Source organism: Microtus pennsylvanicus, chromosome 16 (assembly GCF_037038515.1).
Source record: "Microtus pennsylvanicus isolate mMicPen1 chromosome 16, mMicPen1.hap1, whole genome shotgun sequence".
Taxonomy (NCBI): Eukaryota; Metazoa; Chordata; class Mammalia; order Rodentia; family Cricetidae; genus Microtus; species Microtus pennsylvanicus.
The window spans coordinates 5,260,675-5,287,290 of NC_134594.1; the positions used below are offsets into that span (position 1 = coordinate 5,260,675).

The window sequence follows — 26,616 nt, forward strand, 5'->3', positions numbered from 1 at the left end:
GGGAATGTATCACTACTGTAGGTAGAAAGCAGTACAAGCCTTTAAACTATATTTCATCTAGTACCTTTAAAGATGTTAAAGAGGAACGTCTGGAACACAGTAACTTAGGACAGATGCTCAGCCCTGGAACTGACACCGTGGGCCAGATTTCTCATAGCGTTCTGCACTCACCGGTACGTAGTCTCTGGAAGGAGGTCCTTTATCACGTGTGTGGTAGTGTTGCCCACAGTAATGCTAGTGTCTCCGAGATCAACGTTGTAAGCAACGATTTCAGATCCATTATTGCACGGCTCTTCCCAGTTCAGTACAAGACACACAGAGGGCGGGTCCAGGTGGGCATCGAGGGGCTCCTCCTCCAGGACACACAGCGTGGACACAGGGTCAGGGGCAGAGGCAGGTGTCTGGCAGTGGACAAGCTCGCTATACGGCCCTGCACCTGCTGGATTGAAGGCCTGGAAAACAGAAGGGTGTCACCAGGTCACATCATGGCATGAGCACATGCCAGTACCTCCACATTAGCCAATGTTAAATTTTTGGGTGTGTATGTGCGTACATGTATGTGTACATGCATTTGCATGTGGAGGTCAGGGGTCATTCTTAACTGCTCTCCACCTCTGCCCTGATGTCTAGGGTGGCATGTGTACCCTACTGCCTGCGAACACCCAGGAGGTTCCTCAGCTGCCGTCTTCCCTATCCTCCAAGCTGCTCAGGTTGTATCTAGAGTTCTCGGGAGCACCTATGTCCCAGTCACCCACGTCCCGCCCATCAGACCACCTGAAGTCACCCTAGGGCAACCACCTCCTCTCTAGCCAATGTGACACCCTCCCTGGTCTCGGCACTGGCCCCACCCTGGAGTCTGGACCTGCAGTGATTAGAAGGACATGCTAATACAAAAGACAGGACTTCCTGCGGTTTTACGCTTTTCTTTACGTGGAGGAGTGCATGGCACATGTACAGGTGACCCACGTGGCCAGAGAAGGGAGGTGGACATCCTGGAGCTGGAGCAACCTGACATGGGTGCTGGGAATCGAACTTGGGTTCTCTGCAACAACGGGCTTTTAACCACTATGCCCCCTCCAGGACTTTCAGTTCTTTGATGGCATCCATCTTCCCAGAACAGAGACGGAAGCCCTTTATTTACTACAGAAGCACACAGAGACCCTATCTGAGGCTTGTGACCTCACGTCAAAAGCACCATTAGCACTTGGCTTTCATCGCTCACTGTTCTTAATTTCACCAGCTCTGCCGACTTCCTTGCCACTCCTCACGGACATCTACCTCGTCCAGAGGCTTTCCTCCCAGACTTCTCTGGGAGCCCTTGCTAGCATCATGTTTCAGCATCGCCCTCATCACTAGCATAGACAGAGCTTGTTTATCTGCGGGCCTGGAACGCCTCTGACAACTCGACCAGAAGCTGATATGGAAGTGTGTGTGTGTGTTTATGAATCTGTGTATTTGTGCAGATGTGCCCACTCTCTGTGTGTGTCAGTGTGTGCAGTATGTGGTGTGTGGTATGTTTATGTGGTGTGTGTGTGTGTATGTGTGTGTATGTGTGTAGGGAACAGGCCAACATCAGGTGCCTTCCCCTGAGACAAGGTTTTTCACTGAAGGTGGAGCTCACCAGTTTGGCTACTGGTTGCACCACAAGCTCTCTGAAACCCACCTGTATCTAGCCTATCCACCCCAGTGCTGGGGTTCCAGAAAGTATTATAGCACCTAGGTGTTATACGCTGCAGGGATCTGAACTCATGTCTCCATATCTGAGTGGTAAGCACTGCTCCAAGGGAACCCTCTCCCAGTCCACAGAAAATTCTTTCTCCTTGTGATCCTCCCCTACAGCCTTTCAGGGAACACCGGCCTTTGGGAGCGGTGTCCAGATAGTCACCTACCTGTAGTCTGCAGCAATACTGGGCAGCAGGCAACAGATTCTGGATCTCAAAGCAGGTGTCTGGACCATGGTAAATGAGTTCTAAGGATTCTTCATCTTCACCCCATTCCAGCCTGTACTCAGAGATGTCAGCACCAGGGCTCTCCGGGCTCTGCAGGGCACACGTTTGTTAGTCATCTCACTGAGAGGAAGCGGGACAGAACACACGCAAAGGGAAGGGTGGCACTCAGCTTGCTCTCAGCTCTGACCACTTGCACAACTGGAAGTGATACACCCAATCGTCAACTTTGTGTGTGGGTGAAGGCAGAAGCAACAGAAACTGACGGACAGCGCGGGCGTGACTCACCTCCCACCCCACCAAGACGCTTCCATCCGGCGTGAAGGAGATGCATGGAGCTCTGCACTGCCCAGGGGGCCCCGTGGCGGTGGTGATCTCTGACACGTCGGAGTAGGGGCCGTACTGAAAGAGAAGAACACATGTCTCTGCACGTGAGCATGGAAATCTTATAATTGAAGAAAAGGCCAACAGCATCCACAGTACAATTCAATAGCAATATCACCCGATGTTATTTGTTCTGGCCGCTGGCATCCCCACTCCCTTTTGAGACAAGAGTTTGCCATGTAGCCCCAGTTAGTCTTGAACCCACGAAGCTCCTGCCTCAGCCTCTGGAATGGGGAGATTTACAGGCATTCCCACCATGCCCGCTAGTTACTTGTATTCTCTGTTTTGAAAAGCAACACTGGGCTGGAGAGATGGCTCAGAGGTTAAGAGCATTGCCTCCTCTTCTAAAGGTCCTGAGTTCAATTCCCAGCAACCACATGGTGTCTCACAACCATCTGTAATGAGATCTGGTGCCCTCTTCTGGCCTGCAGGCATACACGCAGACAGAATATTGTATACATAATAATAATGAAAAGCAACACTGCTGTAACGTATTTTCAGAATGCCCCTGGGTCTCAAGTGACATGACTTTTCTTTATATTGTCAATGACCTGCACATATTGTCAATTAGCCTTTCTTCTCTTTTTAAATAAATTCTGCCAATTAATGAAATGCGACAATTCTCAGGGAGCTCAGCAGTACACAACACCAAGGCTTTGGGAGCCGCGGGCATCAGCTCATTGTCTTCGCATTTCTGCCCATCCCTTTGTGGGCCACCTACTCCCCATTTCCAAGCCCATCAGTCTACCACTTCACAGAGACAAAAGGACAGTCCCTCTGTGGATCTGTATAGACACACATTCTCTCAGCTTCTGACCTCCAACATCAGACGCATGAGACAGGAGGAGGAGGCAGAGACTTGTGGAGTTTTCAGAGGAATCAAATAAAAACCATTAAGCTGCCCCCTCAGGCCCCACACCCTTTGTCTAGAGAACTAAGCTACTCAAGGCACAGACAATATGTTATAATGCTTTCTGGGGTGTGTATACATTCATGTGTGTACAGTACCTGTGTGTACGTGTGGAGGATGGGAGGCAACCTCTGCTTCTACCTTGTTTTCTAAGGCAGGACTGGACCTCACTAAGTAGGCTAGGCTGGCTGCAGCAAGCCCCAGATATCCCCCTGTTCTCCCTTCTCAGTGTGGAGAGCACAGGCATGCTTCCCCACGCCTAGCTTTCTAAAATGGAGGGTTTGGGCTTGAACTCACCATGTGCAAACGCTCTCCTGACTGACTTTGCCTAATTCCCTTAGAGAACTTTCACTGAGGGAAGCAGAACCTTTGTAGTGCCAGGCCTATAGGAAGTTGTGACAACATTGCTTCTCAAATAGGATCTTACTATATACAGTGCAGCGGCTGTCGGCAGGGGGCACACACTCCTGAGGAACTTGAGGGGGCTGAGGAGGTACGCGTACTCCAGTTATGGGGGTAGCCGCACACTCACCCCTCCGTCATTCAGAGCCCGCACTCGGAAGCGATACACAGTCCCAGGAAGCAGATTGCCGACTGTGCACTCCAGCTCGGGCCCATGGTACACCTCGGAAGCGACATCCTCAGGCTCTGTCATCTCCACGCTGTACTCGGAGACCTCGCAGCCACTCTCAGATGCAGGGACGTCTGAGGATGTAAAAACGGTGTTTCATCTTTGAGCACTGTTTCTGGATTTCTATTTTTTTTTAAGGATGTTTTATTTTTACGGTTGTGTGTGTGGGGGCTGCACGTATGCGCATGCACTGTGTGTGGATGGTGCAGAGGCCAGGAGAGGGCAGTGAAGCCTTTGAAACTGGAGCTGTGTGTGGCTGTGAGACTATGTGGGTGCTGGGAACTGAGCCTGGGTCCCCTGATATAGCAGCAAGTGCTGTCTCAGCCACTGGACCATTTCCTCAGCCTGAACTTTTTGGATTTCAGTTGACTGAGTTACATTTGATTTTTTTAGCAATATTTTCCAAAATATGTAGGTGGTGTGTCCTTTGAGTTTCTGTTCCAAGAGGAGCCTCCCAATTAAAGAAATGAAAAGCTCCTGAACAATCCCAGCCATCCAAAGCAGGTGCGTTTAAACAGGTTTGGTCAGAGTAAAAAGAATCCAGGAATAATGAGCACTAGGAAAAGCATCACACTTCAATAAAGGAGAGGGAAAAAGGGAGGGAAGGAAAAATCTAATGTCAGACGTCATGCCAAGTCTACGGGACCCCACACTGTCTGCTAGCGCTCTACACATTCCACTGGCAGCGTGCATACGCGCTGCTGGCACACTGGAGTGAACGCTGTGGAGAACCAGGACCCACTGAGGAACCAATGAAATTTCTGGTTTAATCTCTACATTTTACACGTTTCCTTCACAGGAATGTGACCTCTGAAAGGTGGAGTAGCAACAGTGTGTGCAGCACCCCAGGAATGGGAGCATGAGCGAAAAGGTGTGGGGTGAGGGGAACCCAGGTGTGGGGTGAGGGGAACCCGCGGTGCAGGTTACGGAGCGCACAGCTATGCTAGCAGGGGCACAGCTTAAGAAGGAAGCCCTGGAGCCGAGTGACAAAGCACCGTGTCTCTACTTCCCACTGTCCTGGCCGATGCCCACATGCAGGTTTATACACTCACCCCACTCTAAGTGGACTTCTTTGTGCTTTGGTCTACCCAAAACCCTCGGCGGTCGGCACTGACCTGGCGCAAGGCTTAGTGTGCGAACGGGGAGGCTTTCAGAACACTGTGGGAGAAACACCGGAGAGACCATTGCTTAGTTACTGTGAACTGCTCAGACCTTACCTACCAGGCTAAGTCTATCCCACAACTGTAAATGGGACGGAAAAGGAATTACACACTAGATGTGTGTGCCTGTCATGTATCAAACTCTTCAGGAGGGCCCACGCCTGTCTACATGTGTGGTGGGCTCTCGCGGCATACAGTGCCGGTTATAACAAGAGCGGCTCCCTCTGACGTCACATGACTAGGATGGAGAAGCGTTTGCCCTAGGCACACTTATTTTCCTTTACGTCAACACTAGAAGGACCCTTTATGAGGATGCGGGAGAACACACACAGCAACTGGATAAATGAAGAATGGCTCCTTAAATGGACAGCCAGTCACAGAAACGGCAGAGGAGGGTCAACGGGAGCACTCGTCCACCAAGCCTGACTTTCACGGTAGTTCTGTAAACGTTAAAATAACTAGGCCTCCCTTTGGTAGGATCTGGCTGTGCCAGGCTGGTGTTAAAAAAGCTCATCATCTTACAAGAATCAAAGAAACAGGGCGCAGCCAGGCAGTTCCAGTTCCTTCCAGAGCAGTGACGAATGGGAAGCGGACTCTGTGCCATCAAGTAACACATATGCTGCCCTGCAGAGCCCTCACGTGGGGGATGCCCCGATGTTCTACGGCTAGGGTCTGGATACACTCCAACAGAGACTTTCCGGGCAGTCCCGCACGGGGGAAGGATGTTCTGACTGGGCTTTTGGAACTGCTATGCTATGCAGGCGTGCATGCGTGCGTGTGAGTGTGTGTAAAATTCAGGAACATGTTAGACAGGGCAAGCCTTATATTCAATAATCAATCTGCTACCGGGTGGCTAGGTCATCTCTCTTTCTCATCACATGGTTCCAAATCATCTACGGTGAAAACACTTTGAACACAGTGCCTATTTTCATGAGTCTCAACACCACACCCACACTCATTTCAAGAGTACTCTGCAAGCATTCGCTGGGTTGTATGGAACCTCTGAGCACTGTGTGTGGCAGAAACCGAGTCTCCTAACAGGTCACCTGGTTGGTCTGCATTCATACAGATGACATGGGAAATTAATCAACAATATTGCTTTTACAACAGCCTCCCAGCAGGTGGCAGTAAAGGACCTGCACGGCTCTGCAGTAAAGGAACTGCCACGTCCGTACGTCCTGTCACACACTGATTGACCAACCTGACTGTGCCCACCGGTGCTGATGCAGCAGACCCGCAGTCTGTACAAAGTGCCTGGTTTCAAGTGGGTAAAGACATACTCCATAGCAGAGCCGCTGTAGGCCACTTCCCACTGACCAGCTGTGAAAGGAGACGCGTGTAAGTTAGAAACAGCATCTGCGGCAGAATACCAAGCGGCTTCCACAGAAGCCCAGCACCACCTGGCACCAATATACACAGGGCCATTTCTTATGGCCACAGAGACGTTGCTGATCATGAGGTTGGGATGTGGGAAGCCATACGCCATGGGCGTTAGCACAGGAGGCGGGTACTAAGACAGTGTTGAGCAGCTGTGAATGCCATGGTGAGGCGGCCACAGGACCAGCTATGCAGGTGCTGCCCAAAGGTGCTTCAGTCGGGACAACTGCACCTTTACAGACCAGGGCCTCCGAGAAGGCTGCTGTGCCCAACGCTGAGGAGTCAGAGGTGGAGCACTTGGAGTGACTCAGGTTGTCTCAGTGGTGCTGAGACTGAAGGGAGCAGATGGGGTGGCTGGGGGGTGTCCCCAGGCTGGTGCCCCTTGGGGAAAGCACCTAGAAGCGATCCCGCCACTGCCTGCTTCAGCATCAGGCTGCAGGGATGTCTGCTCTCATGTGATTTCCAGCTGGGCGCTCTACACAGCCCTCGGATCCACTAGCTATTTCAGGGGAAATACGCTCACCCTGTTCTATGGTGTTTTATACAGTCACGTCCACAAATTCCTTCAGCTGGCTATTACGGTAGACTTTATCCCTCCCTACCTTGTGGTCCTGGGTCTTATTATGTCAGTGTTAGGACAAAGCTCCGTGGGAACTCAGAATTTAGACAGCGGTGCTTGAGTTACGGGCGGACAGCCTACACTGAGGAACAGCTGGGACAACGAGACATGGAAAGTTCTATTAATTACTCCCATGCACGGCCAGCTGCCGGTGCTAAGGTAAAATAAGGCCCACTCTTGCAATGACTCAGCACCCGAGGGAGCTGGATGATGGGAAGCCGACTTTCTCCATAAGCACCTGGGAGACACCGACTTCTCTCCCAGTCTAATGTAAACACTAAGTGTGCTCTTTAGTGCAGAAACGGATTTCGTGTTAAGAACAGCTGTGCCCATCTTCTGGAATTCTCCTATTTTCAGCTTAGTACTTGACAGGCTTTAGAAAAGACAGCAATGAAGCAGCTCCAGATGGGTGTGGTGCACAGACCGAAAGCAGAGTCCCCTGTTCCCAGGGACCCGGGTCCTCTCTTTGGTCACAGGCGTACACACTTTAAACAAATACTGATCACAGCAGCCTTACTGGGAAAGCGAGGCTAGGTTTTAGAGTTTTGACAACTATCTTTGTCTATTGAAGTCCAATGAGCTTTATTAGAAAGAAAGGCAAGAGCATTTTCAGGGCTCTAAAGATTTTCCTTTCTGGCATTGTCCCTCTTAAATTATGACTTCTGTGTGTGGTGGGGATGCACGCTCACGTTCATGTATGTCAGCGCGCATGGGGGTGCTCACAGGACAACCTTGTGGAGTCAGAACACAGTTCCAGGGACTGAACTCAGGTCACTAGACGAGGCAGCAAGCCCCATGGCTGCATCTTAATCCTTGTAGTGAGGCTGCTGATGGGAGTTCTAACTCCAAGGTCACAGTGGAGACCAATTACTATCAAAGTCTGATGCCCATCACTGGCCACACTATGACGTGGCTGCCACTGGACATGGCAGGGTGCCAGGGGGACCATTTCTGACCCTCCGCCCACAATTTCCAGAAGTCTGGCAGCTTAGGGGAGGAAGAGCTTATTTCCCCTGTGGCTTATAATTGACACAGAGAATAGAAAACAAAACAACCCAGGATGCCAAAGATGGGCACTTCAAGCACAGCGAACTGTGGCGTCTGGAAACTGGGATGTACTCAGGGGTACATTCTGGGGTAGAGGGCTTGCTGCAGTACTTGAAGAAAAAACTAACTCAAGATCAAACTCTAGTGAGAGGGAGGGGAGGGTATATATATCATATATCATAGATAGATGGTACATTGACAGACAGACAGACAGACAGGCAGACAGACAGATATAGCTTTACCACACTGCTTGCTGTATATCATAGAACTAAAGGCTGCCTACTGCTGCTACAGAAAGGGTCTGACCACATCAGGACAAGAATTTAAAGTTCCCAAAGCGTCACCTTCAGAAGTTCCATCTGTGATCTCCAGCAGGTACTTCAGGATTTCTGAGCCGCCACTGTCCTTTGGAGCATCTGGAGAGTGGGCAAACACCATCAGTGAGGAGAGGACAGGACGGAACTGGTAAACATCATCACAGAGAACCAAAGAATCTACTGCTACGTGCCCTTCAGTCTGGACAGCACCAAAAGGCGCAATTCCTTATGATCATAACCCCTGCCCCTTTAATTTTTTTTCCTTAAGACAGCATCTCATACTTCAGGCTGGTCCCAAAGTTTCGGCAATCCTCCTGCCTCGGCACCCCACCCGATTATCATGAGATTACAGGTATGAGTGCCCCACTTCCCACACCGGCTCCTCAGTGTCAGGAAGCTGTGACTTTTATCAGGCTTCTATTTAAGGTCGCTGAAATGCAGAACGGAGTGTAAGATTTAGCGTTTATTTAGTGAGACACGCGCAAGACTAGGCAAGCGGAATGGCTTCCAGAACACCGAGTTTACTCTGGAGAATCTGGAGGTGATTCTGAGATTTGGTGACTTTTATGTAAAGTTGAAATGTTTAGATGTTTATCGTGTTTTATTATTTTTACTTCATATACTTTACGAGCAAGCAGATATTTCTGAAAAATGAGAAGGGGAGAGAAAAGAACACGGCACTGACAAAATAAATAAAATTTGGAATGGAGTAAGTTCACTCTGCCACACTTTCTCCCAAATCAACTTTATCCTCACCCTGGAGCCTGGATCAACATGTACCTGGCAGCGTGGGAGGAGGGCTCTGTCAATTTCCAGAGTCCTCTACGTCGCGCTGGGTAAATGGACACACACCCTGCCTGCAAGCGTTTGGTTTTTGAGTATGGAAACGCAAGGCAGAAGAATTTTGCCAAACTGTGAAGAACTCAATTCATGTCTGGCAGCAGCCGGCCACCTCTACATCCCTGGTCATGGGGGAGACTTTGCAAGGCCTGGGCTTTCCTCACACGGACTGAGGAAGCTCACTTTCCCAGATCGTTGCACTACTCAGAGATTTCCATGAAGACAAACCCAGCATAGAGCTGAGGAGAAGGAGGGAGCGCGCAGAGGGACAGGATCCCTGGAGGAAGGACCCACAAGCAGCCCCAAGTCCCTCATCTGCTCTTGACCATACTTGTCCTCCGGGCAGAGGGCCTCAGAGTTCTCTGATAACTCAAGACAGCACACTTGACCTTGGCTGCAGTGATGGCCTGTGCTCTAAACTGCACCCCTCTACAGGACCTTCAGAGCTCTATCTTTTTCTGTTTGCCTTTCACCTGCTCTTTGTACATATCCTCACATGACCTTAGTGCAAAGCACACACGTCTCAACCGTTTCACATGTAACCACAAATGTATCAACCGCACAGTAAGGAATATGCACGTCCCTGAAGTGACCCACACCGCAGAGATGAACTTCACTCTCCTCCCAGGCTGTGTCTCAGCCCGGAGGCTACAGAACAAACAACACAAACTTTTCCTATTTCATTGCGGCACTTTACATGTTAAAAGTTACATTATCTAAATTTGAAATCCAATCTCAGTATTAATTTGAAAATAGTATTCCTATTAAATTTCTAAGGTGAGTCATTAAAGAATGAATTATCTAATTATGAATCCTCAGATTCAAATCAACAATGCATTTATAAAGGGAGGAAAACTGTAATATAAAGAAAATTATGAAATAAATGAGACACTCTTAAAATTGTTCGTTTAAGTAGTCCACTAAAGTCTGGCCATCCATTAAAATCCCATGGCCTCCTCCAGTCCTCAGGATGCTTCTCACACGTGTGTAGCACATGCACGATGCTCCCACACACAATACTGTGTGCTTGCGTTTGATTGGTCACTACGGAAATTAAGATGAGTCAAAAAGGAAAAGCAGCAGCAGAGGCGGAAAACGTACCCCACTTGACACTGAAGCCATGCGATGTGACTGGCCCTTTAATGAGCGGCCTGGTCGGAGGTCCAGGTCGGTCAGGACTGGTCGTACAAACCAGGACTTCACTTGGGCAGCTTCTCCCTTCCATGTTAGAAGCAGTCAGCTGTAACACAGCCAAGAGAAGAGCAGGACACGTAAGTTACAGGCTCCAGCAATGTCGACAGTGACTCTGAGACAGCAAGGCCAGACATGGTGACAGATGCCCAGCCACGCAGCCACCTACCCACTCAGCCACCTACCCAGGCAGCCACCCACATACCCACCCAGCCACCCATCCACCTACCCACCCACCCAGCCAGTGCTTGCTTTCTTCAGACTGTCGATGTGTTTGTCATCATTCATTTTTCTGACATTTGGTTATTAACAATTAAAACTAAAACTATCTAAGGATATTTGCATATCCTTACAGGAAGAAATGTAAGCCTAGGGTAATGGGGCATGCCCATGATCCTAGCATGTGGGAGGTTGAAACCATTCTAGGCTATGTAGGCAGTTCCAGGCAATTCTGAAATAGAGTAAGGCCACGTTTCAATAAAGGAGGGGGAAGAGGAGGCTGTAGTGGAAGTATATATGAAATCAGAATGTTTCCACCTATGTCGTGCTGTTGGGTGAAAGAAAACACGGGCGAGTCAGACAGAAACTTTACTTATGGAAGAGTCAGGCAGTGCCATCTGGTGGAGAAGAGCAGTACAGCTATGATCTGGGAGCCAACACTGGTATTTTTAGCATACCAAAAACAATTATATTCCTCAAATAGTCTCAACACTCCGCTTGATAATCTGACAAATACTGGGGTGACGACATGCCAAATTAAATTACTGTGCCCTAAAATTAGAGACGCGAGGGTGGGGAACCCTCAGGGCACACGAGGAAACTAGTGCGCACCAGTGCCGTGCACAGGACGGACAGAGGAGCTGTGGGACAGGAGGACGCACTGCATGAGCAACGCAAAGCAGCTTCACGTTGCGGCTCTGACACAGGTCCCTGCGGTAACGTTAGCGGTGCCTCTTTATGGGTCCGTGGCTCTCCACCTGTGGGTCAAACGATACTTGCACAGGGGTCGCCTATCAGATATCCTGCATATTAGGCATTTACATTATGATTCATAATAGTAGCAGGATTACAGCTATTAAGTAACAATAAAAGTAATTGTATGGTTGGAGGTCACCACCACATGAGGAGCTGTATTAAAAGGTTGAGAACCTCCGGGCTAAGCTGAGGAAGGAGTGGGAAATGGGAGAGAAGACTAAAACGGGAGGGATGGTCAGAGGGCAGAGCATGCCATCACAGCACAGGAAGGAGGGTATGGCCAGTGAGGGCGGGGACACAGAGTCAGGAGTCACCAGTGAGGGTAGAGACACAGTGTGAGGAGTCCCCAGTGAGGGCGGGGACACAGTGTCAGGAGTCTCTAGTGAGATCAGGGACACACAGTGTCAGGAGTCTCCAGTGAGATCAGGGACACACAGTGTCAGGAGTCTCCAGTGAGATCAGGGACACACAGTGTCAGGAGTCTCTAGTGAGGACGGGGACACACAGTGTCAGGAGTCTCCAGTGAGGACAGGGACACAGTGTCAGGAGTCTCTAGTGAGGACAGGGACACACAGTGTCAGGAGTCTCCAGTGAGATCAGGGACACACAGTGTCAGGAGTCTCCAGTGAGGACAGGGACACACAGTGTCAGGAGTCTCCAGTGAGATCAGGGACACACAGTGTCAGGAGTCTCTAGTGAGGACAGGGACACACAGTGTCAGGAGTCTCCAGTGAGGACAGGGACACACAGTGTCAGGAGTCTCCAGTGAGATCAGGGACACACAGTGTCAGGAGTCTCCAGTGAGATCAGGGACACAGTGTCAGGAGTCTCCAGTGAGGACGGGGACACACAGTGTCAGGAGTCTCCAGTGAGATCAGAGACACACAGTGTCAGGAGTCTCCAGCGAGGACGGGGACACACAGTGTCAGGAGTCTCTAGTGAGGACGGGGACACACAGTGTCAGGAGTCTCCAGTGAGGACGGGGACACACAGTGTCAGGAGTCTCCAGCGAGGACGGGGACACACAGTGTCAGGAGTCTCTAGTGAGGACGGGGACACACAGTGTCAGGAGTCTCCAGTGAGGACGGGGACACACAGTGTCAGGAGTCTCCAGCGAGGACGGGGACACACAGTGTCAGGAGTCTCTAGTGAGGACGGGGACACACAGTGTCAGGAGTCTCCAGTGAGAACGGGGACACACAGTGTCAGGAGTCTCCAGCGAGGACGGGGACACACAGTGTCAGGAGTCTCTAGTGAGGACGGGGACACACAGTGTCAGGAGTCTCCAGCGAGGACGGGGACACACAGTGTCTGGAGTCGCCAGCGAGGACGGGGACACAGAGTGTCAGGAGTCTCTAGTGAGGACGGGGACACACAGTGTCAGGAGTCTCCAGTGAGGACGGGGACACACAGTGTCAGGAGTCTCCAGCGAGGACGGGGACACACAGTGTCAGGAGTCTCCAGTGAGATCAGAGACACACAGTGTCAGGAGTCTCTAGTGAGGACGGGGACACACAGTGTCAGGAGTCTCCAGTGAGGACGGGGACACACAGTGTCAGGAGTCTCCAGTGAGATCAGGGACACACAGTGTCAGGAGTCTCCAGTGAGGACGGGGACACACAGTGTCAGGAGTCTCCAGTGAGAACAGGGACACAGTGTCTGGAGTCTCCAGTGAGGACGGGGACACACAGTGTCAGGAGTCTCCAGTGAGATCAGGGACACAGTGTCAGGAGTCTCCAGTGAGGACGGGGACACACAGTGTCAGGAGTCTCCAGTGAGGACGGGGACACACAGTGTCAGGAGTCTCCAGTGAGATCAGAGACACACAGTGTCAGGAGTCTCCAGTGAGGACGGGGACACACAGTGTCAGGAGTCTCTAGTGAGATCAGGGACACACAGTGTCAGGAGTCTCCAGTGAGGACGGGGACACACAGTGTCAGGAGTCTCCAGTGAGGACGGGGACACACAGTGTCAGGAGTCTCCAGTGAGATCAGAGACACACAGTGTCAGGAGTCTCCAGGGAGATCAGGGACACAGTGTCTGGAGTCTCCAGTGAGATCAGGGACACAGTGTCAGGAGTCTCCAGTGAGGACGGGGACACACAGTGTCAGGAGTCTCCAGTGAGGACGGGGACACACAGTGTCAGGAGTCTCCAGTGAGATCAGGGACACACAGTGTCAGGAGTCTCTAGTGAGGATGGGGACACACAGTGTCAGGAGTCTCCAGTGAGGATGGGGACACACAGTGTCAGGACTCTCCAGTGAGGACGGGGACACACAGTGTCTGGAGTCTCCAGTGAGGACGGGGACACACAGTGTCAGGAGTCTCCAGTGAGTGTGAGGACACACAGTGTCAGGAGTCTCCAGTGAGATCAGGGACACACAGTGTCAGGAGTCTCCAGTGAGTGTGAGGACACACAGTGTCAGGAGTCTCTAGTGAGGTCAGGGACACACAGTGTGAGGAGTCTCCAGTGAGGGTGGACACACAGTGTCAGGAGTCTCCAGTGAGGACGGGGACACACAGTGTCAGGAGTCTCCAGTGAGTGTGGGGACACACAGTGTCAGGAGTCTCCAGTGAGGACGGGGACACAGTGTCAGGAGTCTCCAGTGAGGACGGGGACACACAGTGTCAGGAGTCTCCAGTGAGATCAGAGACACACAGTGTCAGGAGTCTCGAGGACGGGGACACACAGTGTCAGGAGTCTCTAGCTAGGGTGGGGACACACAGTGTCAGGAGTCTCCAGTGAGGACGGGGACACAGTGTCAGGAGTCTCCAGTGAGATCAGGGACACAGTGTCAGGAGTCACCAGTGAGATCAGGGACACACAGTGTCAGGAGTCTCCAGTGAGATCAGGGACACAGTGTCAGGAGTCTCCAGTGAGGACGGGGACACACAGTGTCAGGAGTCTCCAGTGAGGACGGGGACACACAGTGTCAGGAGTCTCCAGCGAGGACGGGGACACACAGTGTCAGGAGTCTCTAGTGAGGACGGGGACACACAGTGTCAGGAGTCTCCAGTGAGATCAGGGACACAGTGTCAGGAGTCTCCAGTGAGGACGGGGACACACAGTGTCAGGAGTCTCCAGTGAGATCAGGGACACAGTGTCAGGAGTCTCCAGTGAGATCAGGGACACAGTGTCAGGAGTCTCCAGCGAGGACGGGGACACACAGTGTCAGGAGTCTCCAGGGAGGACGGGGACACACAGTGTCAGGAGTCTCCAGTGAGGACAGGGACACACAGTGTCTGGAGTCTCCAGTGAGGACGGGGACACACAGTGTCAGGAGTCTCCAGTGAGGACGGGGACACACAGTGTCAGGAGTCTCCAGTGAGATCAGGGACACACAGTGTCAGGAGTCTCCAGTGAGGACGGGGACACACAGTGTCAGGAGTCTCCAGTGAGGACGGGGACACACAGTGTCAGGAGTCTCCAGTGAGATCAGGGACACAGTGTCAGGAGTCTCCAGTGAGGACGGGGACACACAGTGTCAGGAGTCTCCAGTGAGATCAGGGACACAGTGTCAGGAGTCTCCAGCGAGGATGGGGACACACAGTGTCTGGAGTCTCCAGTGAGGACGGGGACACACAGTGTCAGGAGTCTCCAGTGAGGACGGGGACACACAGTGTCTGGAGTCTCCAGTGAGGACGGGGACACAGTGTCAGGAGTCTCCAGTGAGATCAGAGACACACAGTGTCTGGAGTCGCCAGCGAGGACGGGGACACACAGTGTCAGGAGTCTCCAGTGAGATCAGGGACACAGTGTCTGGAGTCTCCAGTGAGATCAGAGACACACAGTGTCTGGAGTCTCCAGTGAGGACGGGGACACACAGTGTCTGGAGTCACCAGTGAGGACGGGGACACACAGTGTCAGGAGTCTCCAGTGAGATCAGGGACACACAGTGTCAGGAGTCTCCAGTGAGATCAGGGACACAGTGTCTGGAGTCTCCAGTGAGATCAGAGACACACAGTGTCTGGAGTCGCCAGCGAGGACGGGGACACACAGTGTCAGGAGTCTCCAGTGAGGACGGGGACACACAGTGTCTGGAGTCGCCAGTGAGGACGGGGACACACAGTGTCTGGAGTCTCCAGTGAGTGTGGACACACAGTGTCTGGAGTCCCCAGTGAGGGTGGGGACACACAGTGTCTGGAGTCTCCAGTGAGATCAGGGACACACAGTTTCAGGAGTCGAGGACGGGGACACACAGTGTCTGGAGTCACCAGTGAGGACGGGGACACAGTGTCTGGAGTCTCCAGTGAGTGTGGACACACAGTGTCTGGAGTTGCCAGCGAGGGCGGGGACACAGTGTCAGGTTAAGGTCTTCCTGGGTGCACAGCTGCCTTCACTGTAACCGCATATTCTCGCATGGGTTTCTGACTAGGGAGTGCGCCTGCTCCTTTGATGGTGCTGCCCACTGTAGCCCTTCTTGACTGCAGACTCCACTGGAAACGTAAGTGGGCAAACACCAAAATGTCAGAGTTAGCGCCGAGGCGATAAGACTCACCCTGAACTTGTACTGTGTGCTTCTTTTGAGATTTTTTACAGTACAGGTCAGATCTTCTCCACTGTACTTCGGGTGGAAATGGTTATCCTGAAAAGGCAAAGACATCAGAATCTTCATACCCACACCTCAAATTCCAAAGAACCCAGGACTTTTTACTGCGGCTTCCTATCACCACCATGAGTCCAGAGGCTGGCATCCATAGCTAAGGGAGGACCAGTCATGGCATGGACAGCTTTCTAACTTAAATTTAGGTCTCATTTGTCACACGGCAGTTGTAGCCTGGCTCTGGCCAATTGTATCATGACAAAGCAGTAAGCATGTGACATATTTTTATTTAACCATTAATTTTTCATGAGAAAAGCCTGCTGTCGGGGAAGCAGACACTGCAAGGGGCTGTGCCATAGCAGGCAGGCAGGGTTCCTGAGCTACAGCACTCTCTTCTTGCTAGCGGAAAAAGCCAGGCTTGGATGGCGAAGGACATACTCCCTCAGGATAGACCTTACCACAGTAGGCAAATGTGCTGAATTCAATCCACAGTGTTCTCTATCCTCCTTCCTTCCCTCCCTTCCTCCCTCCCTCCCTGAGGGACAATGGCCCTATAACCTGTGAAGATTTGTCTCTTGTACTTGTTTAATAAAATGCTGATTGGCCAGTAGCCAGGCAGGAAGAATAGGTGGAGTGATCAGAACAGAATTCTGGGAAAAGGAAAGGGTCAGTCTGTAGTCATCACCCAGACACAGAGGAAGCAAGATGAGAATGCCTCATGATAAAAGGTACCAAGCCATGTGGCTAACACAGACAAGAATTATGGGTTAATGTAAGCTATAAGAGTTAATAAGAAGCCTGAGTTAATAGGCTAACCAGTTTATAATTAATGTAGACCTCTGTGTGTCTTTGGAACTAAACAGCTGTGGGGACCAGGCAGGACAGAAACCTCTGTCAACACTCCCTCCCTCCAAGGCAATGTTTGTGCATCAGGCTCCCTTCAGGCCCGCGGGAATCAGTCCCACTAAAAGACATATAGAGCCTGGTCTGCAAGATGATGGCATATCAGCGAAAGAAGGCAACTGCAAATAGAAAGCCCTACACACAGAGAAGGAGAAGGCATGCCATGTGGGCTGTGAAGGCACAGGGAGGCAAGAGGCAGGCTGCTGGAGCCCCTGGACGCTGTCCCGGCAGCACAAGTTGGTGGCTCTTGGGATTTAAGCTTAATACAATCAAAGACTCCTTTAGTCTGCAGCCATATTTCAAATGCTCACCGCCACACATCCCGCATAAACTACAGGACACATCTACCACTGCAGAGAGTTCCACATGGCCGAGATTGTCCAGAGTGGTCAGGCAAGGGCTATTCTAGGAGGATATTTGCTGAGATGTGAGAGGATACCCAAAGGAAACCAGGAAAGTAAGAAAGGCATCTTCAAGGAGCCCCCGAAGGAGAACACAGGAAATGCAGGTTCACAAGGCCGGGGCACAGTGGGATAAGGAACAAGGGCAGTGAGAAAACCCAAGCACACAGGCCAGTGGGGGTGGGCATTAGGAGAGCCGTGGCTCCTCTGCAAACGGGTGTCTGGGTGGCCTGGGCCCTGTGACAGTGACCACAGAACACCTGGGTGACGTTGGGGCACAGCAGGGGGTCACTGCAGTCATTCAGAGCAAGGGGAAGGCTGCCTAGGAGGCTTTCTCAGCTGTGGAGGTGGTGAACGTCTGTTACATTTCTGGGTAATCCGAAGGACAGTTTAAAGGGTTTGTTGGTTGGTCGTCTCTGGGGTCATAGGGTGACCCCAGCAGAATGGCCAGCGGTCATGTGCAGAGCTGGGAAGGACAGCTGGACCCGCACAGCAACGACAGCAGTGGCAGAAACAAAGAGCAGCCTTGAGTTTGGCCATAAGAGATCATGATGCTTTGCAGGTGTACAGAGAGCAAGACTCACGTTTTCGTCCTCCTGGATGTCCAGGGTGTACGTAATCACTTCCTCCGGCGAGCAGCCTTCAGGCCTGGACCACTGCAGTGTGATCCAGGTGACGCCAGCTCGGACGAGCCTGGGTGCTGAGGGCATCTGTGGGATGTTCCCCAGTGTATAGCACACCACCTCCTGGCTGTAACCACTGCAGAGATGAACAGAGACACCGTGTCGGGAGTCCTGGTGCTTTAAAGGAGGGAGGCGTGCCTCTTCCCAGCCCCACTGCTGTGTGGTGGAAAAGGGTCCTGTACACAGGACATTTCCCACCACAGCTTTCACTTGTCCTCTTGTGCCCCTAGAATCCGCATTTTACGAAAGCACGCCAAGCTATAAGAAAGCAGGTTTATGATTTTATTCCCTCAAAGGCACAGCATGGCAGCACATTTATCGAGGTAAGAGCAGCGGCTACCCAGAGACTGTGGATGACCGTGTACAAACACGTCACGGTGCTGAAGGAACGTGAGTTTTACAAACGGTTTTCCAAGTCTGTGGTGCTTCTGATTCCCTTCAGAATTCCTGAATCGTAGAAGCCTGTATCATTCAACTTTTCTGGCCAGAACACCCTTGAGCTACGCTGCTTTCCAGGCTCTGGGAGCAGTTCTGAGACCTCAGTGAGATCACAGGAGCATCGCCAGGCTGGGGCCACTGAGTGCTTAGAAGGTGCAGTCATGGAACAAAAAGATTTTCCCCTTGATCAACAGTTACGTAGCAAGAACTGAGACATGGCCTCTTTTCAAAGCCCCTAAATCAATGGGTCCTTGGTCAGGTCCCCTTCTTCCCTTCTTCCTGCAGCCTGGGTTTTCCCTGATTCTATAACTTGGCGATAATAGTTGCTCGGCACAAGTTTCTTTGTACTAGCAACAGTTGCACAAATGAAGAGGGAAGACCTGAAGGACAGGCATTAAAAGTGATACAGACCAAGGACTAGGTGTTGGGTGGGGCGAAGGGGAGGGCTTCCTTTATGGAGTTCTACTGCTACCTTCCCCTTGGTCCCTGGGACACTAGTGGGCTGAGTAAGGCCAGTGTGTTCTGTCACCGCAGAGGCTTTCTCCCTCCATAGCACTTCCCCTCAGAATTGCTCGGTGTGGAGGTTGCTTCGTCAAACCTTCACGCAATGTGAGAGACAGCAGGAACCACGCCTCGAAGGCTGAAGGGCTAGAAGCACAGGAGAGGCCATACCTGGTGCCGATGTCATTCCGAGCAGCAAGCCTGAAGGTGTAGCCCATGGCTGGACAGAGTTTTGTCAACTTGCAATGCTTCTGGTTCCCAAAGAAACACTGTCTGAAGCCACTATTCCTCTTTCCCTGGAAGAACAGAGATGAGGGCAGCATTATTATCTACAGAATGGCACCCAGTGCATTGCATTCTTAACTTTCCTGTTTATTATTATCATTAGCCTTGTCAATGCATTCATTTTGAAATTTTAAAAATTATTGTACAAATAAATGGGGCTTTGCTGTGATTTTCCAAATGGATGCAATTAAAGAAACCAAATTACATAAGACAATGAAGAAGTATTTTAAACAACTGTTGAAATTTTAGTTTGGGTAAGCTAGCAACAGAAGAAGATATGCAGAGAGGGACCCATGTGGAGCATAAACGTTGTGGGAGCTCCTTCAGCCAATAGCCTTTAAAAGACACCAGCTCACTTTGGGCATGGTCTCATGTACTATAAATGCAGCCAGAAAGTGTGCACAGCCCCTTTTTCTGCTGGATTCGGTTCCGGTTCCCAGCACACACAGAAGACTACAGATTGCTATCCTTACTGAGAGTTTATCCCCAAATAAATAAACCTTTGTTATCCTCCATTCCGGGATATTGTGGGCCCCCACAGGCCTACCACCAAGGCCCAGAGCCCGTTGGACTTGCACTTCTAACAGTTTTGGTTGACAGTATCCTGGGTGGTGTCCTGGTCAGTCGAGCATGTGAGTTTCTGACAGAGCTGAGGCTCGCCACTGTGGAAGTGGCCTGGTCTTTCTCTGGGGACCTCACACACCCCAAAGACCCATCCCTGTGGGTGAACACCAGGCAGGTGTTTGTCTCTTCTGTCATGGTGGCCCAAAGCCCTTGACACACACATTACAGTGACAATGAGCTGTTTGTTTATGGATCCCTACAAGCTGGTCGCAGTCTTTATAGAAGGGTTCTATAGCAGAACTAGAGCTAGTCTGTGCCAAGGGTCAAGCTGAAGGTGAATCAGGCACCTGGCTTTAGAGACAGCTTTCAGATAAGGTCAGTCCTCCAGGCCCAGGGACATTCTCCAGATAAGGGCAGGGAGAGAGCTGGAAGCCTTGCTGGGGAGGGAGGGAATTCCATATTGCTGAGCTTAGAGAAAGCTGCCAGGCTACTGAAGACTGTGACCTCTGACCAGCCAGCAATGTATTCCAACAAACTCGAAACATATTCATAAAGAACTTAGAATGAATGAAGTGTGGAGAGGGGGAAGGGAGAGGGAATATGTATACTTTCAACCAATCTTCCAAGGATTAACAGACACTGAAGTTCAAGTCCACACGCAGTGCTTGAGCTCTTTTGGGAAGAAAACAGATGTGGTCTGCAGGGATACATGCAGGCAGAACACTGAATACAGTGCCACAGTTAAGGAAAAGGGTCGTTAAATTGGGCTATAACCACAGACATAGAAAATTCATATAAGCAGTTTTCTAGAACAGCATTTCCACACACAGTGCATACTATCTTATTAATGGACAATGAAAACAAACAAGTAAGCACACTACCCTGGCACGGTGGTGCACACATGCAATCCCAACATCATGAGGCACAAGCAAGAAGATAAGCGTAAGTTTGGGGCCAGCCTGGTCTACACACCAAGTTTGAGATCAGCTACACAGGAAAACCCTGTTCCAGACAACACAAAACAAGCTCACATATGAACTAACTAAAAAATCCACAAGAGAGCCAACATCCTCATTGATCCAGAGACTCCAGGAACACACCTGAGACTCTCAGAGACCCCAGGAACACATCTGAGACTTTCAAGAGACCTTAGGACCATGTCTGAAACTCTCAGAGACCCCAGGAACATGTCCGAGACTCTCAGAGACCCCAGGAACACATAGGAGGCTCTCAGAGATGCCAGGAACACATCGGAGATTTTCAGAGACACCAGGAACACATCAGAGATTTTCAGAGACGCCAGGAACACATCGGAGATTTTCAGAGACCCCAGGAACACATCGGAGACTCTCAGAGACCCCAGAAACACATCTGAGACTCTTAGAGAGACTTCAGGAACACATCTGAGACTCTCACAGACCCCAGGAACACATCTGAGACTTTCAAGAGACCTTAGGACCATGTCTGAATCTCTCAGAGACCCCAGGAACATATCTGAGACTTACAGAGACCCCAGGAACACATCTGAGACTCTCGGAGACCCCAGGAACACGTCTGAAACTCTCAGAGACCCCACGAACACATCTGAGATTCCGGAGACCCCAGGAACATATCGGAGATTCTCAGAGACCCCAGGAACACATCTGAGACTCTCCAACCACGTCCTAATCATGAAGTTGGCAGTTTACTTCTAAGCCAATTTAAGCGTCTCCTTTTGGTAAGCAGACTGTGAGCACAGACTGTGAGAACATATTCTAGGTGACATATAATTAAAGACAAATGCACTGCAGTAGACTAAACACAACAGTGTAAACCACACTGCTTATAACCCAACTGCCCCTCTCCTCCCCAAGCACGATGGCAGTGTCTTTGACAGAAGCCCCGACAGTACTGAGGATTCAAAGTTCATTTTGTCAAGGGTTCAGCTATGTCAAAGTTCATTATGTCAAGAGGATAAAAAGTGAAGAATCTTCCATCGCGACAGAGCAGATTCGTTGTGCGTTGGTACACTGCTGATGTGCACTGACCTTCACCTTGAGTGCTAAGGTTGGTATAGTAGATTTGTTCATAGGAAAACTTTATACATCTATTTGCCAAATTACGGCCAGTGTCTGACTATAGCACACGAGCGTCCTAGTGTGTCTGTGTTCCTTTCAGTAGTAGCTGGATCTGCCTTCCTTCTGCCTCTGTTTCAGAACTCCAAGTAAACAGTGTAAGAAAGGCAACCCTGCCAATGAAGCTGCTACCGTTCCAAACCTTGGCTTCCCCAAGTGCTTCGTTTTTCCTTTTTCTATTGGCTTCCATTACCCATTTCTGGTACTTAGAACTAAAGCCAGTAAATAAAAGAGTCCTTTCCTTACTAGACAATTTGCTTTAACATGTAAAAGTCATATTGTCTAGGATTTAAATAAGAATGGAGAGTTGTCTACAGGAGACACTAGTGTTTGCTTTTCAAAGGGGCGTGGCTGTAATGCTTACTGGAGACCTAGCGATGGAAACATCCCAAGTCCTTCAAGACATCGCTCTGACTTTAAATCCTGATGGCTTTAGACGTAATATCCAAACTTTCCTTCTTATTTCTTTTTCCTTTTACATTAAGTGTGTTTGTGTGTAGTTCTTGTTAAGGTCAGAAGAGGGTGTCAGAGGTCCAGGGCTGAGCTCAAGGCAGATGTGAGGCATGAGTGCGGGTGCTGGGACTGACATTCAGGTCTGCAGCAGTTACATGCCCCTAACCACTGGGCGTTCTCTCTCTCACCTCCAAGCTTTCATGCAATAACAACCCCGAGATGTGCTATGACGCAACTAGAACTTAGGAATATGTAGAAAGATTTAGACTTGGTTGGACCTTGGAATTGAATTTCAGAAGCAGTATTTGTAGAGTTTGATCCGGTGATTAAACTTTGCAGGGTTAAAGAATCAAACCTTGTCAGAAGTCCCTGAGTATAAAGCTAATCCAAGAGCAGGCAGGCTGTCAAAAATATTTCACACAATAGAGAGGGTTCTGAATAAAGAAAACACATTCATGTGTGACAGGTTTCCTACTGAAGAGGTACTGGAAAGATAAAGAAAAACTGACATCCATGAAAGCTATTGCTGTTCCAAAAGGGACCACAGGTGAGAGGTTAGAAAGCAGAGATGCAGCAAGAATGCGGTGACACACACGTCTTGCTGGTCTGCCCACCAGCCTGACTTCTACATGGTGAGGCAAAGAGTGTTGAAAACACAGGATTTCTCCTGAAAAATCAACAAATACCATTTATAAAAGACCCCCTCCCCCATAATACATAGGAGGTTTGGGGGAAACGTTAACAAACCAAGTAGGATCCTGGGCTGGTAACATCTATAAATGAAATACTATTGTTTTCTGTGGGCAGAGGTAGGCATGACTAAAAAAAAAAAAACCAGTTAATTCTTTTTTTTTTTTTTTTTTTTTTTTTTGGTTTTTCGAGACAGGGTTTCTCTGTGGTTTTGGAGCCTGTCCTGGAACTAGCTCTTGTAGACCAGGCTGGTCTCGAACTCACAGAGATCCGCCTGCCTCTGCCTCCTGAGTGCTGGGATTAAAGGCGTGCGCCACCACCGCCCGGCCAGTTAATTCTTAAAGATGGAAAAATTCCTACAAACTGACAGGAAGGACAATATAAATGCTCATAATTTTTAAAATCAGAAATTAAATTCATAAAAACTGTCCCTGTCAGTGAAGGTTCACATTGTGTAGATCATGGCTTTTAGATTTAATAGGATTCTGAAAGAGAGAGAGGAGAGAAGAGAGGGAGGGAGGTAGAGGGGGAGAGGGAAAAGGGAAGAGAGAGAGAGAGAGAGAGAGAGAGAGAGAGAGAGAGAGAGAGAGAGAAGCTATGGCATGTTCTCACTTCTAACAAAACCTAACTAAAGTGCCATAGGTTTGCTGATTTGTTTCACCTAGAAAACTTTGTGTTTGTGTGCATACCTGTACAGCTGCACATATCTGAAAACTCTGTGTTTGTGTGCATGTATGTACAGCTGCACATATCTGAAAACTCTGTGTTTGTGTGCATGTATGTACAGCTGCACATATCTGAAAACTCTGTGTTTGTGTGCATGCATGTACAGCTGCACATATCTGAAAACTTTGTGTGTTTGTGTGCATGTATGTACAGCTGCACATATCTGAATGTGAGGACAGAGCTGGAGGACAATCTGGGGTGTTATCCTTGGGCACTGTCCACCCCCTTAAAGACAGTCTCACTGGGTCTGGACCTCACTGGCTTGGCTAGGCTCGCTGCCTCCCTACCTCTGGGGCTGTGTACATCATGGCTTTTACATGTGGGGAGCTGGATTCAGGTACTTATGCTTACATAGCAAGCATTTAACCTTCTTACCCAGGCAACTTTCCCCCCATAACTGAAGTCAGCCATTGCAAAGTTCTCTGCTCCGATGGCCTGAACAGGAATGGATACTATCCTTAGGTATTTCAGGCCTGCTCTCATCAATAATCTGGTCAACGATAGGCAGAAGAGCTGTGGCCAGGCCTAGCTCTGATCGGTCACCCCTCTGGGTTCTCCATGGTGTGGTGCACAGAGAGTCAGGTCCCCTGCAGCAGGACTGCTGCTTGCTGAACCAGGTATGATGAACACGTGCAGTCTGGAGCAGCAGACTGGAAGGCAGGCTCTGTGCTGTCCTTGGTAGAAAATGAATGACAAGTTTATTCCAGTTGGAGAAATGAGTAAGAGTAGCCAAGCTCACGCCCTTGGTCATTTTGAGGCAGACCTGGCTACCAGGCTACTGACTTACTTCGACATGAACTGAAGTAACCCCTGCCATGGTCTGACCTGACTGCGCTGCCAGAGCCTGTGAGTCCCAAAGAAAGGCTGCCTTTCAGGGCTCACTGGCTTGCTTCCGTTCATAAACTGTGGCATGCAGCGATGCGTGTTTCCACAGCTCAACCTGAGTTCATTCCAGGGCAGCGTTAATCTTTACTAGAATGTGAGACCGTCTTGAGAGCAAACTGGGTGCAGACCAGCCTTGAGGTGTTTCACTTCCAATCTCGGGCCGCTTCCTTCTCCAGGCTTCACGATCCCTACCCCCTTGAAGCCCAGTGGTACCAGCTCATCACTCTCGGAACTATTTTCTGAGCAGGGACCAGATGCTGTCCCCGCCCCACAAGCTCCTGGTCAAAACTGCTCTCGAGGAAAAGGACTTGGACTTGCCAGCCAGCTGGCTTGTGTTCACAGCATCTTCAGACCTTCCCATTCCTGAGATCCCATCCCTGTTCCGTTTCCCTCTTCTTTTAGAAGAAAATGCCACTCGGTTCACCCCCTCGACCCTCCATTGTGTTTCTGGAAGCCTGGTCACCATCACAGTAAGGCTAGGGTTCAACTGGCCTAGGCTGAACACTTCATCTGAACTGGGCAAGCAACTGCTTCTCTTTATCCACATTCTAAAGGAGTCCACCATCTTCAGAACTGAACCCCCACGGTCAGCATGTGACCCTCCCACCCCCCTGTAGCCCATTTGGCTGCTCTCAGAGGAATGGCAATCACAGGCAGCTTTCTCTGGCCTGGGAAAGTGCTCAAGCATGGGTAAGTGCGAGAGAAGGGAGCTCAGGGAGGCGCCTGTGTGGGTGCACAGCAGAGCAGGACCCACATTTGCAAACTCTGAGGACGGGATGGGCACTCTAGGGACAGGGACCTTTTCCCCAGGGAGTTCAGATGTCTCACTATATACTTCATGTTAAGTGACACTTGAAGGAGAGATTCTGAGAATTAGGCTACATTTTTCTCTTACCCCTTTAGTGCCTATTTAAATATTTCTATCTTTCTAATCTACAGTGGAAAATTAAAGTTGGTTATGAAGTAAGTTTATAGTTTTGGAAAAGTAATTTACCCCCACCCCAAGGAAATGCTTTGCTGAACTGTGGTGAGTCACCCGAGGAATGGGACACGGGATCCGCTTCTCAGGAGCGCAGACACTCAGGGGTGGGGTCTGACACCCCCAGAGAGCAGGCACAGCGCCTTTCTTCCTGGGGTGGAGAAGAACCAGGGGCACGCTCTTCCAGCTTGCTGGGCTGCGCTGAGGGTCTTATCCTGCTCTCTTACCAAATCCCCCCCCCCTTTCTCTCTCTCTCTCTCTCTCTCTCTCTCTCTCTCTCTGTCTATCTCTGCTTGTCTCTGTCACTGTGACAGGGTCTCACTTCAGAGTTCCAGTTGGCCTGGGACTTGCACGGGGTGCCCTCTCTGCCTCCTGTGTTCTCTGACTACATTTCTGATACCTGTTTCTCCCATTCTTCTTTCTTGCCTGGACACACAACAGAAAAGCAGGAGTAGAAAAAACCACTTTGTGTTCAAAAGTCTGTGATCTTGTATTTGACAGCCTGAGGGCACAGTGCCTGGGCATCTGGTGGTGTCTGTCAGGACTAAAGAAGTCAAGAGAAGCCTATGTCACAAAGGAGCTTTTATGCTCTATCTGTGGAAAAATAAGGTCGTTCTTCAGGCCTCACAGCACAGGGGCATACGTCTCTTAGAACCAAGGTAAAGGAGGGACACACACAACTTCCGGAATGGTGACAAAATCAAATGAAGCATCGGCCTCTTTGTAAGGACATTCACTTTGTAATCCATGCTGCGAGGAATCCTAAGTCCATTAATGGCCTCTGCACCAGAGAACCAAGTAGCTCAGGGGACTCCCACTCAGCCAAAGAGCCCTCCCAGCTGCACCTCAGGATTCCACAGAGCTGACTGCCCATCCGTGAGTTCAGTCCAATCCTTACTCCAGGATCCATGAACACAAGCAAGAGGGGGTAGGGCTGGGATGCGGTCATCTGGCAGAGTGCTCTCCTAGCACGCAGAGACCTGGGTCTGATACCCAGCATCATGGAAACGGGATAATCCCACACATCTGTAATCCCTGCACATAGAGGAAAAG

The 26,616-nt window shown here is 50.2% G+C and overlaps 1 protein-coding gene across 4 annotated transcripts in view; it reads right to left on the reverse strand.

Moving 5' to 3' along the window:
• Positions 1 to 26,616, reverse strand: part of Fndc3b (fibronectin type III domain containing 3B) — a 291,727-nt gene that overhangs the window by 31,337 nt on the left and 233,774 nt on the right. For all 4 annotated transcript variants that reach the window (XM_075950510.1, XM_075950514.1, XM_075950511.1 and 1 more), the window contains exons 12-22: positions 19,039 to 19,163; positions 17,830 to 18,004; positions 15,897 to 15,983; positions 10,333 to 10,471; positions 8,419 to 8,490; positions 6,233 to 6,351; positions 4,924 to 5,029; positions 3,773 to 3,945; positions 2,235 to 2,348; positions 1,890 to 2,039; positions 172 to 452 (exon numbers count right to left, since the gene is read on the reverse strand). In XM_075950510.1, the coding sequence (XP_075806625.1) occupies positions 172 to 452; positions 1,890 to 2,039; positions 2,235 to 2,348; positions 3,773 to 3,945; positions 4,924 to 5,029; positions 6,233 to 6,351; positions 8,419 to 8,490; positions 10,333 to 10,471; positions 15,897 to 15,983; positions 17,830 to 18,004; positions 19,039 to 19,163 (1,541 nt within the window). The remainder of the gene's footprint in view (positions 1 to 171; positions 453 to 1,889; positions 2,040 to 2,234; positions 2,349 to 3,772; positions 3,946 to 4,923; positions 5,030 to 6,232; positions 6,352 to 8,418; positions 8,491 to 10,332; positions 10,472 to 15,896; positions 15,984 to 17,829; positions 18,005 to 19,038; positions 19,164 to 26,616) is intronic.